The sequence below is a fragment of the Stegastes partitus genome, unplaced genomic scaffold (assembly GCF_000690725.1).
Source record: "Stegastes partitus isolate 25-593 unplaced genomic scaffold, Stegastes_partitus-1.0.2 Scaffold673, whole genome shotgun sequence".
In the NCBI taxonomy this organism is placed as follows: Eukaryota; Metazoa; Chordata; class Actinopteri; family Pomacentridae; genus Stegastes; species Stegastes partitus.
In genome coordinates this window covers 261,387-275,308 of record NW_007578404.1, presented here as the reverse complement: position 1 = coordinate 275,308, position 13,922 = coordinate 261,387, and the positions used below count along the sequence as shown (strand labels likewise).

The window sequence follows — 13,922 nt, the reverse complement described above, 5'->3', positions numbered from 1 at the left end:
TACTCGTTGCTGTATTTTGATGACGTGTAACGCATCCATATGCACAATAATGCTGCTTTAAACATCCTGCTGGGAATTTAATGTAAAAAAAAATAATTCCATCATAAGAAAACTTGATATGACTGAAAACTATTTTGACTTTACCAAACGGGTCAGACTTTCACAGTGAAATAATAACCGACTGTGGCAGCAAATGATTTAACAGCGGCTGTAAAACTGACAGCTTGTTTGATTATACGTCACATTTCTAATTTCCTGTAAAGTCAGTTTTATCTGTTAAGTAATTATTGTTATTATGATTAATGTTATCACATAAACGTATAGGGGACAATGAGACAGGAAATAACCCAGTTTTTGACCCAACAAAAGCGTTAAGGTGTCTCACTTGGTTGGGTTGAATGAACAACCCAACATTCTGGGTCAAATTGTAAAATTCAACCCAGCGTTGAAAGTTGGATTGTTCTTTCACCCAGCTCTTTTATAAGTGTTTATTCACATTCTGTCACCATTATATAATATATTTTTTAAGCTTGACTGAAACTGCTGAACAGTTCACCTTTGTAACCGTTGTCCGTTAACCCAATCCAAACACTGAAATTTAATTTTGTGCATAACGGCAGCTCTACAGACGCTCACAGAAGCTTTAATACTAACAAATCCACCATATGTACCTGGAATCTGTGCAGCAGACTGTGAGATGTGTAGAAGGACAGAGAACGTAATTTAATTTCAGATCCATGTGTGTAAATGTGCTTATTGCTCTCAGCTCATTGTTTCTGCTGCTGCGCCTATTTAGTAAAACCATAGATAAGAATCTGACACAGAGCCAGATGTGGGCAGCAAATAGGACATCAAGTCCAGTTATTTATGTAGCACAGTCAAAGCAACAGCTGTTGAGCTAAAGTGCTTTTCAGAAGAGAAATGATGATGCTAATTTAAGTTTGAGTTTTATGGTTAAGACAAGCCAAAATGAATCCATGCGTTCTGTATGAGGAGGCATAATTAGGACAGCAGTGAGGAAGAACTCCTCTTCATAGGAACAAACCTTCAGTAGAACCAGAATCATTGGGGGCAACCATCTGCCTCGACGAGTTTAGGTAAGGCGGAGACAGAAAAGGAGAGAAGACAAAACTGGACAGATTAGTTGGACTAGTTGCTGCAGGGCAGACCCGTGCATTGGGTGTTTGTCTTCTAAATCCCACGCGGAGAACATTATTGCAAGATTCAAGCATGTTTCAGATCTGTCTGAGCCACATTAGTGGCTGTGTCATTCCCAGGCAGGTCAATATGTTATGTAATAGGCTACCTGTCTGTGGCATGGGGTTACCTGGACACAAGCCAGGGCTCGATCTACAATGGCTGGGTCGCCTGGGTGACGGTGGGATGTTCAAACACCCGATGATCCCAGGAAGCATCGCTGACAACGGGTCCAGGTGCATCAACATGACACATACCATGCTAAAAGAGATACAATAGATAGCTCACAAAAATAATAATAATGACAATAAAATGTAACTTTTAAAATGGAGTTTATACATATATATATTTATAAAATATTAAAATAGACAACAGGAATTTGTTGAGGGCAATAGTGCTGTAGTGCAGCTGCAACATCACAATGTATAACAACACATACAATGAAAACAATACAATATAATTAAAAAAAAAAAAACAAGCCTGCAACGCATGGTGCACAATTATACATGCAATAATACATAACACACATTTAAGTAGTCATCTACATCAGAAGCACACACTGGACTATAGCACATGCCACATAAATAAATAAGATAAACACCACATGCTAGAATTATTTTAGATTTTCAAAAAAGCATATCTGTAGTGCAGCTTTAGTGGGAGTTGACGAGGCTGGATGAGACAGCAATAAAACATTAAAAGATGACAATATAACGTGAGTGAAGCCAGTAAATAATTAAAAAGGAAAAAAACAAAACTTTAGGAAATAAATCAAAAATTACCCAAATGCATGTTTGTACAGGTGACAGCTTGACGCCTCCCTGCTGCACACAAACACTCAAACTGCACACATTGTGTAACAATCTCTGTGCAGCCATGTGAAGAAAAGCTGTGTTCACTGTAAAAAACAGTGCCTGTAATATATCCATAAGCTGCTGTTTCATGGGCACAAATCAAGTGTACAACGTGGCTTTCCCAGAACAAACAGAAATACATTTAAGATGAGTCAGAAACAGCAATTCCCACTGACAGGGATCATAAAAGGAGGACGTGTTTCACATATTTTTAACTGCATATTTGAGGGGTAGGGTTCAGACAAAGAATGAGATTTTAAAAAAGAAGAAGAAAGAAAGAAAAGAAAAGCCAGAAAAATCAAAAGATAACGCTCCTCGGGTTTGATTGGTGCAATTACTGGAAAATGTTACACCATCGAGGCGTGCCCTCTGACGTCATCACGCACGTTGACGCTCGCACGTGCACACCCCAGACGGTCATATAAGACGCACCGGAACCGCCTGGATCAAATATCAGACCGGACAGACAGCGACTGGCTTTCCAGGAGGATTCTGCCACCACTCCCGTTTGTTTCTGGTACTGTTTTCACTTTATTGTATTTTCTTTTATTTAAAAAAATAAATGTCGTTAAATGAATGAAGGCTGCGAGGAAACTTGGCCGCTAAGTATGCTAATATTAGCTAGCCGTCCGTTATTACTGGAAGCGACGCAGTCCTGTTATTGATCTTAAAGCGTGTTGCACTCTTTGGACATGAGGAAACGTTATTTTATGCCGACTGGCTGACAAATATCTGAATTAAACAGCCACTGACACCGTTTTTTGTGTATAATGAAAGACTATAAATAGTCATGTTGCTCCATCATCTGTTATATAATGCAGGATAGTTTGGCAGAGCTCGTCTCTATCATCTGAATGGAACTGAAGCTTTAGGTCCCTATTTAGCTCCAGGCGGTGGGTGTGTGTGGAGGCAGCTCCCCAGCAACCTATCAACTCCCTGGAAGACTTTTATTGGTGACTGATTGGCACATCAGCAGCAGCTGCACTGTCCTTGATGAAGCTGCTGTGTGTTTGCTGTGTGTGTTTAGTCACTGCAACAGGTTCATATCTGATCTTCACATGTGGTTTTTTTCCCCCATTCAGCTGGTACATTTCCACACTGCTGTCATTTTGCAAAAAAAAAAAAGTTAAGGAGTTTTTGCAGACTACAATGACTTCTGTTACCCAGAACAGCTGGCGTTCAGGCTCAAATAGTCAACCTGACTTGCCAAGTTTCCAACTCATTAAAATGCAAAAAGTAAAGCTAAAGCCACCTCAAAAGCATCTGCATAAAAAAGGCTAACCTGCTGTTTTAGCAAATATGCAAGCAAGGACAAGAAGTAGACGTTACAAGTTTTTTTATGTTTTAAAAGAATAGAAAAGTCTGGAACGCCACAGTTCAGCTACGGGGCTGCTGCTGCTGCTGTGGGATTATCTATTGTCACCCGGCATCCAGCCAAAGTCTGCTCCCCCATTGTGTCGATTTTAAAAGAGAACCGTTGTTCAGCAGACCTGTGACGCCTGTGTGATTCGTGGAATCTCACATTGCAGTATAGTAGCCCACAAGGTCCAATCCACGTTGCCACGTTTCTGTGTTGGTACATGCTGTTGTGCGTTGGTGAAACCGACGCTCCTGCCAAATGAAACCGGATAATTAAGTTTAGAATCTGGTTCCATGATTGTGTTTAGTCTTGATTTATTGGGGGTGTGCCGGGGGGATGGTTACAGACGCCAAAATACGGAAACAAACTTTGATTCAAATATGGTTCTTGGATACGAGTTGTATTTTCAGTGGAAGTCACAATGCTTTGCTTTGTTTTTCATTTGTTAGTTTTCAAAATCTTCAGACGTCAGTGTGTTTGCGTGACCGAAAATAGTTTCTCATGTACAAAAGTTCCTGCGTTTAGGACTGGCAGAAATCCAGTTACTGTTATTGATCTGGATTTGTCTAAAGTCTGACACGAAGACATATTACTGTTCCAAATACTGGAATTTGGTCTTGTTGATCAATAATGACGCCAAATCCTTTCGTATTTTTATCTGATTCTTGGCTTCTGTCGTCGTGTTGGTTATTTTTCATCCAACCCAATAGTTAAAGTGTTACCGCTGCTTCATCTAAAAACTGCAAAGGAAAATTCCTGTTTCAGCCTTTACTATTTTGTTTTGTGCCTTCACTAAAGATGATTAATAGAGAGTGTTTTCTGGAATAACCAAAAATAGTTTTATCTTAAAATTGATAAAAATGCATGGTGTAATTCCCCATGAGACTATTGAAATTCCACGCTTTAGTCGACCAACTGTCCAGAAGATGTTCAGTTTGCTCTAAAGTGAGATGAACAGTAACATGAAATCCTCACTTTGTGAAGGTGAGAGCAGCAAATGATCCCCTTTTCTGCTTGAAAAGATTCAATTTTTAATCAAAGTTAAAATTGAACTTTTACAGTTTTGTAAAACATCACTTCCTGCTTGACAATAAAGAACCCTATTTGTTATCAGAAACTGATGCCATCTGACTCGTCCTGTCTTTGTGTGTGCCCGAGCAGACGTAGCACACGGTATACACCATGAAGGGAATGATTCTCCAGCTCAGCCGCGGCCTGAGCCGCGCTGCACCCGTTTTCCACCGGAGCATCCACTCCGGTACACGTCCTGCCTGCACCGCCGCATCCAAACACAGGGCCGATCGCCCGCTCACCTCGGAGGAAATCTACGCCCGTGAGGAGAAATATGGAGCACACAACTACCACCCCCTGCCTGTGGCCTTAGAGAGAGGAGAGGGTGAGTTCAGAGCATCAGGTTACTTCTAAAGCTAATCGTGTGTAAGGTGAAGTGATATGCCTATAAATATTCATGCATCATCATCAAAACATCCCAAATCCTTGTGCTCCAGGCATCCATGTGTGGGATGTGGAGGGCAGCCGGTATTATGACTTCCTCAGCGCTTACAGTGCAGTCAACCAGGGACACTGTCACCCCAAGATCATCGCTGCCCTCACTGCCCAGGCGTCCAAACTGTCCCTGACTTCCAGAGCGTTCTACAACGACGTGCTGGGAGTCTACGAGGAGTACATCACCAACCTGTTTGGCTATGACAAAGTTTTACCCATGAACACAGGTAACACGAGACGCTGATTGGAGGAAGGATCTCCGGCGGTTAACGGGAGCGGATTTGTTGACATTTGTTTTCTGTCGTGACAAATTAGGCGTCGAAGGAGGCGAGACTGCCTGCAAGCTCGCTCGCAAGTGGGCTTACAATGTAAAGGGGGTTCCCAAAAACAAGGCCAAAATCATTTTTGCAGGTAAGTCACCATCTTATGTTTAAAACAAACAAACAAAACCTACATCACAGTTTGTTCCATTTGTCACCTCACCTGATTTTAAAACAGATTTTCATCAGATCATTTAGTCAAAAAAAATACCTCTGTACTGAGGCAACACAGTTCAACAGCCCTCAGAAACCAGCAAAGGTGTCTCAAGAACTACCACACATAATAGAACAATTCTGCAATAAGGTACCCAACATTTCTAGAACAGCAGTCCTTCCAGCTGATAAAGGATGAAGTGAGCAACGAGCTAAACCAGTTCTTCATGACTGCAAATCAGATATTTCTCATGTTACATATTTTGTAAAGAAATGCCCGGAGGATAACACGACAAACTTCTTATTTCCTCTTGTTTGATCAGATGGAAACTTCTGGGGCCGCACCATGGCAGCCATCTCCAGCTCCACTGACCCCAGCAGCTACGAAGGTTTCGGTCCCTTCATGCCAGGCTTCGAGCTTGTTCCCTACAATGACATTCCAGCATTGGAGGTACAGGTTTAGACTGCAGCTTCGACACGCTCACTACATTATCTATTGTGCTGCTGAAGGACAGTGCGGTGAAGGTGTGGCAAGGCAAGGCTTCCTTAGGTTTGGTTCAACCCAGCTGTCAAACTGCCAGACAAACATTTCAAGTTCCAGTCACTGCATACCAGACTTTTTTTTACAGCTCTTATCTGCGTAAAGTACACGTTTCAATCTCAACTGGGAGACTCACAGTCAAATTACAGGTTTTGTTGAGAAGCAGTGACTGTGAGAAAGACTCTCCAAACCCAGCTACCCTCAATGTAAGGACCAAAGGCCTGCTGACGTTGCATGTGTCTGCTGATAAGGTTATCTTTTCACGTGCTCCTTTTCTATGTAAACAGAAGTATTTAGTTATCTTGGACACAGATAAAAAACATATTTTCCCCTCCCTATGTTTCCAGAAAGCCCTACAAGACCAAAATGTTGCAGCGTTCATGGTGGAGCCCATCCAGGGGGAAGCTGGTGTGGTGGTGCCTGACCACGGCTACCTGACGAAAGTCAGAGAACTTTGCACAAAATATAACGTAAGTCTGGATCGAGTTATAGATCCACACACAGGTGAAATGTCTCGAGTGTACTGGCCGCCTCAAAATTAAACAACAGTTTAGTTTGCTCGTAATAAAACACAACAGTATGTTTGAATTAATTTCCTGTAATCGATGCTTCGGTGATTTATGGTTGAACTCTGCGCCTCCTGTTTAATGGATATGAGGACGACAATGTTGACATCAAACAGCAGTCGTTCAGTTAAGGCAGAGCACAACAAACAAAGTGTTGGAGTCCTTTTTTAGCTGGTTGAGAGCAGCGCTAGGTGTCAGAATACACTGTGTGTCAAACCGCCCTGTCTGGACGCCAAAGACTTTTCTGGGAACACGACTGCAGTTTAAAAATCGTCAGGCTTTCATCCTGCAGCGTCGTAAACAAGTGCACATTATTCTTATGCACGGCTCCTGAGGTTTGTTTGCACAGTTTACCAGCAGCGTTAATCGATGCACAGATTATTTAATCTGATGTAAAAATGTATAAAAGCTCAGTAGATAGCCTGTGCTTCAGAAGAAGAGGAAAGGTTTAAGTTGATTATGTCAAGTGAAGAGCAGCAAAGTTATGATGTGCCAAAGCAGCCATGTCCATCCTGTCCAGCTAAAGTTATTACTGTCACAACAAATTATACTTTCATAGCAAAATTCTGCAAATGTGACGGTACATGTTTGGTTTTTTTAATGGCACCATAGACGCCATATGTGACATGAAAACCCAAGAGCTGTAAATGGATTTATTTCAGCATTTGAGTCAGACGATGGGAGAAAGTTCAGGACCCCTTAGAGGCGTTATGCAAACCGGGTCGCACGGCGTTCTGAACAACTGAAGTAAACACCTAAAACTCGCAGCTCAAAGACAGACACCCGATCTGTGCACAGAATTCAAGGTGAGCCGGGTTCAGTTCTGTAACGCCGACACCCTGAAGTCTCACTGTTTGTACTGTATTGTTGGTGAACAGCTGCATCTGCTTTAGCTTCACACGCAACTTTTACAAAGGCAAATGTTAGCGAGAGCTCATCATGTGACCTCAGTGCTGCTACTGACGGCAGGCTGCAGTCACACTGGTGTGTTAGTGTGTGCATCCCGACAGTCCAGATCCTGTACGTCCTCTCCTTTGTGCTAATCATCGATCGTTAGTATGTAGGAGAGTATGAGAACTTGTAGCAGCTGCAAAATGCTCTTTTTATTTAGGAGATTTTACCTTTCTTTTCAGTGTTTACCTTCCTGTGTCAGTTATACAGAGAAGTAATGCACCCTTTTTCAAATGTAATATATTGTAAAACAATTTTTTTCCCTTTTTAAAATGTCATTGACTGTTTAAATTTGTCTCCTTCCTTAACGTTATGTTCACACTGAAAAACAGTGTCTAAAAGCTACTTACAGCTTTGCACAATAGTAAATAATGTAGGCAGATAGATTTTATTTTTATACCTATGAATCCAAACTAAAATAAACCGTAGTATATGGTTCACGGGTTTTACAGTTAATATTAAAGTTCTTTATGGTCTGTCCAGGTGTTGTGGATCGCCGATGAGGTGCAGACAGGTTTGGCCCGAACCGGCCGGCGGTTGGCTGTGGACCACGAGGAAGCTCGTCCAGACCTGGTGATTCTGGGCAAAGCTCTGTCTGGAGGAGTTTACCCTGTAAGCATCTTTTTTTAGATGGTATAGATCAGAGTAGTTGTGCATTGTTCACCTTTGCTTCAGCTGATCTGTGCTCGTCTGGGTCAGGTGTCTGCTGTGCTGTGCGACGATGAGATCATGTTGACCATCAAGCCCGGCGAGCACGGCTCCACGTATGGAGGGAACCCGGTGGCCTGTCGGGTCGCTATCGCTGCGCTTCAGGTCGGTGTTGAAGCACTCGGCTTTACCTCGTTTGTCCCTCTTAACAAGAAACTGTAGATAAAAGTGAAAAGAATGTTAAAGTTTTAAAGATGATTTAACATCAAAAGGAATTATCATAAGTTCTGTTTTGTTTTACTCTTACTGATGTTATTTGCAGGTGCTGGAGGAAGAGAAGCTGGCAGAGAACGCTCAGAAGATGGGAGAGCTGCTGCGGTCTGAGCTCAGCAAACTGCCCAAAGACATCGTGACAACAGTGAGAGGGAAAGGCCTCCTGAACGCCGTCGTCATCAAAGAGACCAAAGGTACAATAGCATTAGCTGACATAAAAAAAAGCGGCTCCATGCTAAAACACGTCTAATGATTTTGGATCATTGAATCCGAAGGTGTGAAGATAAATGACCGTCTGTCTGACTTTGGAGATCAGAGTGTCAGTAGTTTGACCAATGGGGTCACATGAGTTCTGAACCCTCTGAACCCACAGCAGTTTCCTGATGCTTTCCTTGCTCCTGTTACACTTTTATTCACTTTAGGCTAATTTTAAGCTGCAATATCACCTCCATGGAAACGGCACAACCATGGCTGGAAGCAGAGAGAACTCGCAAATGGCTTTTTGTGCATATCTCAAAATTATAATGCCATAAACACAAAAGAAAAAAACAAAACTTAATTTCTTTGAGTTTTTTTAATGTAAAAAAAAATCAAATGGAACCGACATGTGCAGTGTTTTTCAGGTGCCCCCAGGGTCTCTACATTTATAGATATTTTCAGAATGCATAATTAGTTTTTTTTCTATGCTTGTCTTGCTTTACACCTTCCAGCCTGCAGTTCAGCCATAAAGTCCCTCAGTTGTTGTCATGTGGTCACAGAATCTTGTTTGTTTTTGTTTTTTGACAGAATCTGGTTCATGCAAACAGTTCATTTTTGGCAGATTTTGAAAAGCGACAAGAAAAATAAAGTGATAACATAAAAATGTTGAGCTTAGATTTGAGTCATTTTCCAGACTGAACAGCTGAGTAGTTCAAGGAGCACTGGATCGCTGAAAACCTGCCGATTCGTTCTAGTTTCTGGCTCAGATAAATGGTTTTTAGATAACAAGCCTTTCAATCCCACCCATTAGTTCTGAGGTTCAGAGAGTTGAATTTGATTTTATATCGAGTCGGCCGGTGACGCAGCTTTTGCATTCGTCATCATCTAGACATCGAAATGAAGAAATTAAATGTGAGCCGTGCAATAATTAGCCTTCACCCGACAGCCTAACCTATTTTACAACGATCTCCCCAGACTATGACGCCTGGAAGGTGTGCCTACGTCTCCGTGACAGCGGACTGCTGGCCAAGCCCACCCACGGCGACATCATCCGCCTGGCCCCGCCCCTCATCATCAAAGAGCACGAGCTGCGAGAATGCATCGACATCATCCAGAGGACCATCCTGTCCTTCTAAGCTGCAGCATTTCAGCAACTCAACCATATACCCAAACCCATCAAACTAGAGAAAAAGCCTCGCTAAACATTCATTAGGAGCTTTTGTTATAATTTAAAATGTTTTTTTTTTTTTTTTTTCACGTGAAGTGGATGTTTAGAGGGAATTACTGTAAACGGGCAGTGCACAGATGCTGTGAACGGATCGAGCTTCTACGAGGATACACTTTTGTACAGGGAAAACTGCTGTAAAGACAAAGGGTGCCGTTAGGCTGCCTCAGGAAAGACTCCCAACACATATCATGTTCGGAAGTGTTTAATTTACCACTGGTGATGTGCGATGTAAATAATAAATGCGTTGTCTTCAATGAAATCTTTGCAGTTTTCTAGAAAGTTAAGCAAGCAGCTTAAAGTTGCATTTCATTTTCTTTCAACAAATTTCAACGCCCACAGCACTTTCATGACACAGTTTAAGTTTGTCAGGCCACCAATGGTCTACTGGTGTAAACCTTGTGGAACTACTGTTGCGTAAATGGTCAGGTTAACCTCGGTTTGTTTAATCTCGAGAGTGGACTTTCTTGAATTTAATTTAAAGTTTTCAGATTCCATGTCTTAAAGATTTCATTCAAAAAAAAAAAAAGAAAAGCCCATAACTACATTTGCAGTTCTGAAAGGTCAAGTAGTTTCCTTTCTGTAATCGAGTCGAGCAGATACTGTCCGGAGCTGTTTCACTGTAATTTTACACAAGTTAGGATGTTTGTTACTGTGAAAGAAATGCTGTTAGACAACCGTATTCCTCAAGGAGCGTAAATCTTGAAGCAGTAAAGATTAATCTTTGCTTGTTACACTGAATATTTTGGTATATACAATGAAAATGAGAAAAAAAATCTCTTTAAACAATAAGGAATGGCTGTTGTTTATAGGAATCATGCTGCCAACGTAGGCTGGCTTGGTTTGAAGTATTTTTTTTTGCTGTATGTATTTAAAGATTGTCTTCACCGGCACAGTATCACCTTTGAAGTTGTTACAAAACCCATTGTTCTTCAAAATAAATTATTCCAGTCTTATCTCTTGTCTCGCTGTTTATCTGAACTAGAAACCAAAAAGTAATTTGGAGCGTGTGGAAGCAGGTTCACTGAGTCATCGCGGTAACTTTTGCTGATTAAAATCTGACGAAAACAAAAAACTTTTCTGGACCGCGCTTCCTTTGTAACTCAGTAAATGAGTCTTTTTACTGGAACGTTCAAAGTAAATGCAAAACAGATCTCTTTCCTTGAACTTCTTCTTTCATGCTTGTTAGAGGTTTCAGTTTTGACTGCACACGTGTCCAGACAACTCATCTAACCTGCTGTTTAGTGAAGACGGCCCAGAAGATCAGATGCATAGACGTGGCCTGTGGTCTGCTTTGGCATCACCATTCAATCAACCTACTGGGACAAAAAAAATCCTGCATCATGGTGAGATTTTGCATTTACTGTCCTGCGTTTGTTCCATTAGTTTGCAGTGGTTGCAGGTCTGACACTAGATGGCGCTGTGCCACTACTGTCATAAAAACTCAGGGTCATGGAGTGGTGAAAAGAAGCAGCATAAGCACTCACTTATCATGCAGGTGGTTAATGCAAAGCTTGCAATAGCAGGAGGAAATGTTGAGATAAGATGCTGAGGCTTCACTGCAGATATAATTACGGCCCTGCTGACAAATATAGGTATCTGGCCTCCGCGTGACACTTAGACACACTTCCACAGGCACAGATGATCCATCTTTCCGCCTGTCTCGCAAACCTCCAGACCAGCAGCACACTGGGACTTCCACTGACAGAGACTTGACATAATTGACACTTGTCACGCCAAGGAGACAACATATTTTGAATTCGATCTTGCGGCAACAACCTCAAGCGAGTTGACAGAGTCGGTCTTTCCGCCTCCCCCGAGTGCTGACCTCCACACATCCTGCTGCATAGATTGCATCCACATGACAGTAGCATCATAAACATGGCATCAGCTGAAGATGTCATCGTATACACACATATTAGTCGATGCATTCTAATATTTGACCTTCATGCAGAGCTACAAGTTTTGTATTTAGGGACTTTACAGGAAACCCTCATTGAATTACTGCAGAATAACAAAGTCATTAGTCAGCGATGACTGAGCTCATCATTTTCACCATTTAAAACCAGGAGAGCTGCTCAGAAAAAAAGAAAAGCTGCGAGAGACAGCAGGTCTCTCTTTGAAACACGCATAACAAAGCATAATGCATGCAGTTACAGATCAATAAAATCCACTCTAATTAATTTTATACTTTGCACATTAATGGAGTTCTCCCGGCGAGCTCCTCTTCAGATGCTTTGTACTGAGTGCAGTTTTTGGGAACTGTATTTCATTCATGCAACACCTGAATAATGTTTTTTTTACTGGGAACACATTGCTTGGCATATAATTGCACTGATTCTCTGCTGGAAGCTCCGCACTACTAGTGACCAACAGGTGTGTTGTGTTTATCTTTTATGTCTGGAAATTGACTCCACAACCATTTAATATATTTTTACAGTGTTTTCAACCACATCTCACGGTCTACCCAACATAGCATGTATCCATCCATCCATTCATTCACTTTCTTAGTTTATCCACGTTTGGGTTGTGGTGGCATCCAGCTAACCAGCAACGCTCACTAGTTTCTCTGAGGGGATCCTGAGGCGTTCCCAAGGCTCTCCTCCCAGTCTGATGTGACCAGAAAGCCTTCAAACGGAGGTGGCCAGGACACATCCTAATCAGATGTCCAGACACCTCATCTGGATGTTTTCAACAATAAGGATTCTTCTCTAACCTCTCCCCCCATGAAGAATGGACGCCGTATTCATTCTTGTGATCCTGGGAGTTATTTTGTCAGGGGAAGATCCCTGGTAGGCCCTGTGATGGACTGGTGACCTGTAAGTCAGCTGGGATAGACTCCAGTCCTCTTGTGACCCTACAGAGGATAAAGCGGTGTATAGATAATGGATGGATGGAATCCACTAGTAGAGCCTTCCACGCTAAATTGGTCCTAAATTGGGGAGGAACCAGACTAAGAGTGATTCAAACACCTCAGTGAATCAAGGAGTACCGTAGTCTTGCCTGGAATATGGAGACTGGGGTCCTGTTCTGGAGCCAGATCCAGGAGGGGAGCTCACCAGTGAGTGGCCAAGCCTTGACCAATAGGCCGAACAAGCTCCATGGGATCATCGCCCAGTGGGTCCACTACCTGCAGGGACAGGCGCTGGGCTTGGCCATGCTGAGCCCTGACTTGTAAATAAATAGGAATACTTTCCACCACTGGCTCCAAGCTCTCGTAACCTTCTCTTACATTCAGGCCACCACCTAATGATCGGGTTTTATTAGCCGCAAGGTCAAAGCGGGGCGACATAGCAGTGCAATCTAGGACAGGTCATTATTTCATACGGAGCCGAGGGATGAGCGGGGGCCCGGCGTTTGCTTGTGAAATATGAGTGGAATCCAGTTTGGCAGGAGAAATGAGGGTTATCACTGGGTGACACTGAGAAATGTGCAGACTTTGATCCTACACTCCGCTGAGACCTGCATCCTACTCAGCTATGGTACGAAGGCATACCGTATTCCACAAATGGGCTCCAGTTTTGGCAGGGGAGTGACAGGCCACAGGCTCAGGGAGGATCTGGGAACGAAGCAGCAGGTCCAGGCCTCCGATAAGGCTTTGACAGCCTCAGCCAAACCTAAAGACGCTTGTGTAAAGCTACTTGATTTTCCCTGTCACAAACACACACACACACATGGTGCCAACAGCGAGCCTGGTCCATTTGAGCATGTGGTGCAAGTCTGGGTTCAAAGCCGGGTGTGTGTTCCATCACAATTCCTCACACCAAGAGGGTCAAGAGAGACTCATCCAGACTGGATGGCTGCTCTCATTCCACTCTTTCAGCTCTTTGTTCCTCACCTCCTCTTTGTCATTCCTCTTTTTTTTTTTCCTGTCTCTCCATCTGACTTTCTTTTAATTCGTTATCTCTTCTCCCCGTGCCCCTGCTCCCTTTCTCTCTCTCTCTCTCTCTCTCTCTCAGCCGGCCCATTTGTATTCGTTCCTTACATAATGGAGAAATCAGATTGTGGTACTTAGCGAGGATGTAATCAAAGTACTGTGCCTGAAATTTAATTCAGGTAAAGTTGCAGTTAAGAAGAGGATAAATTATAAAGCTCTGTATCCATTAAATGTGCGAAGAATAAGGTGCCAG

At 42.6% G+C, this 13,922-nt stretch overlaps 1 protein-coding gene across 1 annotated transcript; it reads left to right on the top strand.

Moving 5' to 3' along the window:
• The first annotated feature begins 2,469 nt into the window (after nt 1–2,469).
• On the top strand, nt 2,470–10,748 carry oat (ornithine aminotransferase). Its single transcript, XM_008290442.1, has 10 exons — nt 2,470–2,568; nt 4,573–4,807; nt 4,920–5,144; nt 5,233–5,328; nt 5,714–5,841; nt 6,279–6,401; nt 7,932–8,060; nt 8,148–8,261; nt 8,419–8,563; nt 9,543–10,748. Exons 2-10 carry the CDS (start codon nt 4,594–4,596, stop codon nt 9,701–9,703), a joined length of 1,335 nt encoding a protein of 444 aa, XP_008288664.1. The 5' UTR covers nt 2,470–2,568; nt 4,573–4,593; the 3' UTR covers nt 9,704–10,748.
• The last annotated feature ends 3,174 nt before the right edge of the window (nt 10,749–13,922 follow it).